The sequence below is a fragment of the Eurytemora carolleeae genome, unplaced genomic scaffold (genome assembly GCF_000591075.1).
Source record: "Eurytemora carolleeae unplaced genomic scaffold, Eaff_2.0 scaffold444, whole genome shotgun sequence".
Taxonomy (NCBI): Eukaryota; Metazoa; Arthropoda; class Copepoda; order Calanoida; family Temoridae; genus Eurytemora; species Eurytemora carolleeae.
In genome coordinates this window covers 110,708-116,707 of record NW_019396373.1, presented here as the reverse complement: position 1 = coordinate 116,707, position 6,000 = coordinate 110,708, and the positions used below count along the sequence as shown (strand labels likewise).

General features: G+C 33.9%; 1 protein-coding gene across 1 annotated transcript in view; it reads right to left on the bottom strand.

Annotated features, from left to right (window-relative positions):
* The window catches only part of LOC111701969 (serine/threonine-protein phosphatase 2A 65 kDa regulatory subunit A alpha isoform), a 14,940-nt gene extending 9,215 nt beyond the window's left edge, over positions 1–5,725 (bottom strand). The window contains exons 1-8 of the mRNA XM_023473476.1: positions 5,702–5,725; positions 5,558–5,641; positions 5,270–5,341; positions 4,796–4,892; positions 3,287–3,378; positions 2,283–2,360; positions 1,803–2,042; positions 478–579 (exon numbers count right to left, since the gene is read on the bottom strand). Coding sequence (XP_023329244.1) covers positions 478–579; positions 1,803–2,042; positions 2,283–2,360; positions 3,287–3,378; positions 4,796–4,892; positions 5,270–5,341; positions 5,558–5,641; positions 5,702–5,725 — 789 coding nt within the window. The remainder of the gene's footprint in view (positions 1–477; positions 580–1,802; positions 2,043–2,282; positions 2,361–3,286; positions 3,379–4,795; positions 4,893–5,269; positions 5,342–5,557; positions 5,642–5,701) is intronic.
* Between the last annotated feature and the right edge of the window lie 275 nt (positions 5,726–6,000).

Sequence of the window (6,000 nt, the reverse complement as noted above, 5' to 3'; positions counted from 1 at the left end):
GAACAAATACATATAAATTTAACTTTTCTAACCCCTTCCTTATGGCAGTATAAAAATATGTAAAAAAAAATCAACACAATCGGAATTGGTACACATCCTCAAACGGAGGCTGAAAATAAAGAAATGCAATTATGACCTGTAAATAATATTTTAATGATATTTTTTCTTTTAACACCAAATAACGGACTTGTGATTACCTATTCAAAACTGAAAAAATTTTGGAGCTATCTTTTAAAACAAAAAAGTTAGAGCCATTTGAAATATAGAGGCCGGCCTCGAAATCTCGAATTATCGGAAACTTTCCGGAGCCATATCTCCGGCCTCGGAGGTCTCAGAACGCTCATCTTCGGGTTCTGAGATTTTTTTTCATATCCCAAATTGTATGCAAAATTTCAGCAAAATCTGTGACATGCCGTCCATAGGTGGTTGACTTGACATGGAATGACCCATTTGTGAGTTCTTGTTAGTAGGTTTTACCTTGATACATGGTAGAAGATTGTTCATGATGGTTGACTCTTGAATAGAAGGATCTAGAGCTAGACAGAAATTCTTAATTTTGTGCGCAGCCGCGGCACGAACCTAAAGGTAATATTTTTTTTAAATGATAATATTTAAGGGACAATAATTTCAAGTGACATTCCAGTGTTAGTGGCGTATCTGATTCACAATAGTACCCTTTAAACCCTTTGACTAATCCAAGGATGACGGTAATTTAATCACAACACACGGAAAACTCTGTCTTCGATGAACAGAAGCAGGTTTAAAGGCTACTGTTGTAAATCTGGCATGCTTCTTTATTAATAGAGGGTTCTTGAAATTACGCCTTTAAAGAACGTGTACAGGTCTCTTGAAATAACGTGTACAGGTTTCTAAAAATAACGTGTACAGGTCTCTTGAAATAAAGTGTACAGGTCTCTTGAAATAACGTGTACAGGTCCCTTGAAATAACGTGTACAGGTCTCTTGAAATAACGTGTACAGGTCTCATGAAATAACGTGTACAGGTCTCATGAAATTACGTGTACAGGTGTCATGAAATAACGTGTACAGGTCTCTTAAAATGCCAAATTTATTATTGAGAATTTTTAAAAACATTTTAAGATGCCTTTTCACAGGCATAACCAAAAAGACCCGGAATTAATTGATAGTTTATCAGACGATTTTACATATCTTTTAATTTTAATTGATAGTTTACATATCTGTATCTGCACAATAAACAGACCACATTTTAGAGTTGGCAGGACTAGAGCTATTTTGTTATTATCGCTTCAGTTGGAAGGAGCTAACTGGAAAGTGATAAACCCCCATTAATTTTGGTAAGCTTCAACTATATATTGTAAGGTACACAATCACAAATGCCAACCACTGCACCGGTATGTACCTGCTGAGAAGTTTTTTTTTTTTTGGGGGGGGGGGGGAGTGGGGGGCCGGCATGGAACGGGTAGGGGGCACATTTGATCATCTTCAAATGTTTTCAGCTTTAATTCTTTTAGTGATAATCAAAAAACCCGGAGTTGATTTATTATTAATCAGACGACTTTACAATCTAATTTTACAATAATAATTAATTAATCTAATTTTACAATAATAATTAATTAAGTGTTTAAAAATAGATTTGTAAAGGAACCCGCAATGGACCCCCAGACCGCCGCTAGGTGAGAGAGACATTATGACCCTCTTAATTATAATTGTAAAATTAGATTGTAAAGTCGTCTGATTAATAAGTTAACTCCAAGTCTTTCTGATTATCACTAAAAGAATTAAAGCTGAAGGCATTTGAAGATGATCAAATTTTAAAATCACCTCTGCTTCACAATCCTTGAGTAGAGACTGGAACGCCGGGATAAGATCCGTCTTGGTGATATCCGGTCCTACAGCAGCCTGCAGCTCAGTAAACTTATCCGCAACCATGTACCGCACTCGCCAGCTCTTATCATCTGCGCACGCGCGTAGTGTCGGCATCACCAGCTGTTCTACGTCTTCCTTCTCTAGTATCTCGGCGATGGAGACGCACGCCTCAACGGCCAGAAGACGAACTGAATCCTAAACAAACAAATTATTTAAAAACATTTTCTTCGAGCTTCAAGTTTCCTATTTGGGTTTCAATAACGAACATTGGTTCCAGCAGACAACAAAAATTCGATTTTAAGAAAATTTCACAATAATCACGCTCAATGAGCTCAATAACTCTAGAATAATGGGTTCTCAATCAATCATTGATGTTTGATCAATAAGCCCCCCCCCCCCTCCTAAGTCGGAAAATTATTGTTAAAGAATACTTACATTGCTGACCTGCTCGTCCTGGGCCAGGTTTACAAACATCGGAACTAGATCAGACTTCAGGTATTCTACCTCAACAGCCTGAAATTCAGGGGTGAATAGTTTCTTTAAACAGAACGACACCCCCCTCACTTTAGAAAAACCCCTCAAATTGTTGATTTTTAATTTGCAGATTTAGGAAAAATTTAAGTTTTTCCCCCGGAAAAATAGCAAAAAAAAGATTGCAAAAATATATCCCCTTGCCTGAATAGTAACTTAATTATTTTATAACACTTGTTAATAAACTAACAAATATGAATAAATATTTAAGTATAATTAAATCAAACCCTAGATCCGTCTAAGGGTGGTTCCAAAGGAGGGAGGAGACAATGAACAAACTCTTATAAATACATGCATTTTTTAGTTTTAAACGGATCTGGGGAAAAGTGCGCGCGCGCGCTTTTTGAGGAAAAAAATAGGACTTTCAGCGTCCCCAATTACCTATAAATCGACATAAAACATGTAAAATCTGTTCTAAGATGACCCAAAATGTAATGGTTGGCTACTAGCGCGCCTGTCAGAATGCTCCAATATTTATTTTGACCTTAGAAATGAATTCTTTTTGCCCAATTACCTATAATCGACATACAACATGAAAAATCTTTTCTCAGATGAATAATAATGTAATGGTTGGCTACTATCAGTAAGAATGCTCCAATGTCTATTTTGACTTCGGAAATAAATTACTTGTCCCAATTTTGCTATGCATCTTATGCTACTTATATTATAACTTAAGCCAACATAGCACATAAGTGTTCAAAGATAGTTTCTTTTATTGTGCCGCGCGGACATTTAAGGCTCTTTCGAGCGCATATTTGTTTCAAGAGGTCAGGACAAATGTTCAAGAACAATTAATGATGTTAAGATTAATATATTGTCAAAAAAGTCATATTTTTTCATTTGGAAATTAGATAAAAAAAAATAATTAAGTAGAAATCCTTACTGCGGCCTTACTGCAAACTTGATACCTTGGCAAATTCTCCAAGCTTTCCACTGGCAGCTCTTCGGACCATGGGAGTATCGTCCTGGCAGAGGTTTCGGAACATGGTTCGCAGCTCAGCTAAACATAAACATAAGCATGGGAGTATCGTCTTGACAGAGGTTTCGGAACATGGTTCGCAGCTCAGCTAAACATAAATACATGGTTCGCAGCTCAGCTGAACATAAATACATGGTTCACAGCTCAGCTAAACATAAATACATGGTTTGCAGCTCAGCTGAGCATAAATACATGGTTCGCAGCTCAGCTGAACATAAATACATGGTTCGCAGCTCAGCTGAACATAAATACATGGTTCGCAGCTCAGCTGAACATAAATCCAAAAATTATTTTACGTTTAAATATTCATTCAATTCTTTTAAACAGAAATTGAAGATTTTGATTTGCAGCTCAGCTGAATAATAATTTTAAAATCATTTTACGTAATGATAAAGAAAGAACAATTTTTTTCTCACCCAGAATTTGAAGTTTTTAATTCATTGCTCAGTTAAACATAAACAAAGAAAATCATTATAAGTTTTAATAAAGACAGAGACATTTTATCTCATACCGAAATTGAACATTTTTGATCTATATGGAAACATCCTTTTTTTAACTCAGAAATTTAAGTTTTTAGTTGCCCCCTACCCAAAAAATTATGAACGCTGTTCTTAAATTTAAGATTTTTCTAACAAATATTGCCAAAAATTAAGAACAAAATTAAGAACATTTTTCAAAATTATGATTTTTGATAACATGTTTTTGATATCGTGAAAAATTTAAGATTTTTAATAACATTTTTTTGAATCCCACAAAAGTTGGAAAAAGAATTAAAAATGAAAAAATGAAAAAATTCTCTTTTTTTGTCAAAAATAATTACTTCTTTATATATATATATAATTTGTAATTTGAACTAATTAGAAATGAAATCTGAAAAAGAGGCCCCGTTATGTACTTTTGTAGAGAATATATGTTTAATAATGTTTAACAAATATCATTTCGGTAATAACCTACAAAATAATGAAGTTATTTAACATAATACAGTGCAGCAGAGTTAATTCTTGCACGCACGTCCAAGTATGATTGATTGATGTAGATTCCTGTTAGTCAAATACTTTGATGCGGAATTACGGAGATTTCTGGATTTCTAGCTTCTCTCTTTTTTTGGCCGTTTGTTGCGAGGGTGAGGGGGGGGGGGAACTACTCATAGAACTCTCAATAGGATTAATTTCGTCTTCTTATTTTTGACGGTATTACAAGATTTTTGATGAAAATTTTGAAAAAAATTGTAGGTGAAAAAAAATGTATAAACATTTAAAATTTTAATATCTTTCCCTCCTGAAAATTAAGAACACTAAGCCAAATCTTAAAATTTAGAACAGGGAGTAACTATGTAATATTGAAAAAACTATACTCGCATTTAAAAAATTATATTATATTTTTTGATCTTCCAATTTTAGTTATTTAATCCGCCAATCCTCTGTGTTTATAAGCTTACCCTTGACGGGAGCGGACACTCTAGGGTATGAGGCGGAAAAGAGTCCACAGGCGGAGGTTCTGCTAGTAAACCAATCTCCGCCAGCCAATCTCTTCAACTAAACCACAAACAAACTTCAATGAACAGAAAGATAGTCTTGAACGGCTATTTGTGATCGTTTCATCAATAATATTTCTTTAAATTAAAATTGTAGAATCGTCTCATTAATTGTAAATTAATTCCGGGTCTTTCTTATCAGGACTCTACTTAATATTTAAAACTAGCTCAGGAATCCCCAGCTTTAACTGGAAACTTAACTTTCTTTATCAAAGTCAACTTACAAAATTAAGAATTTTTAAACCAAGGTAAGGACACTTTGTTTCAAAATCTGAGGCAAATCGGTTAAGGGGTTTAAGAGTTATGATTGGATATACAAACAAACAAACAAAGATTACAACTATATATAATACATATATATATATATATAAATATTACCAATGGAACGAAATGAGCCTCTAGATCCTCTGGAGAATGCTCCTGAGCAATAGCGCGGAGGCTCTCAACCGCCTGTTCAAAATTATTAATTAAATTCTTCAAGATTTTAAATGGATTGGTGATCATAGAAATAATCAAAAATATAGATTATGCACAAAACAAAACAAAACTAAGATACTTAAATTACACTCCAATCTCAATCAATCAATCATAAAAAAAAAATTATAATGGGTAAATCAACATTCAACAAATAAAATCAAGAAACAACCATTCAATCAACATCACTACCTTATCTCTAACAATAGTTTCCTCTACAGTAGCCAATGATTCCAAAGGAGGGAGGAGACAATGAACAAACTCTTTGCCGCCGACCTACAGAAAAAGATAAAATCATTGAAATTTTTAATAAACTTAATATTAAGTAATTCAAACATATCCTGGAACCAAATCAAACATATCCTGGAACCAAATTAAACATATCCTGGGACCAAATTTTTAAAATTGAACCACGTCGCTGAACTACAAACTGTCGGTTCAAATGTGAACCATGCACCGATTCAAAGTTAAGGATTAAGGAAGGATTTGAATCCGTGATTCCTAATCATTGCGTCAGTGGATAAAATTGTAAGCAAGGAAAGTGTGACAAGTGCGCCTGTATGAAAACAAAACAAGTAAAATAGACGTCAAACTTCTGAAATAAAAACCATAAAAAATCTTATCTAAATAAAAAC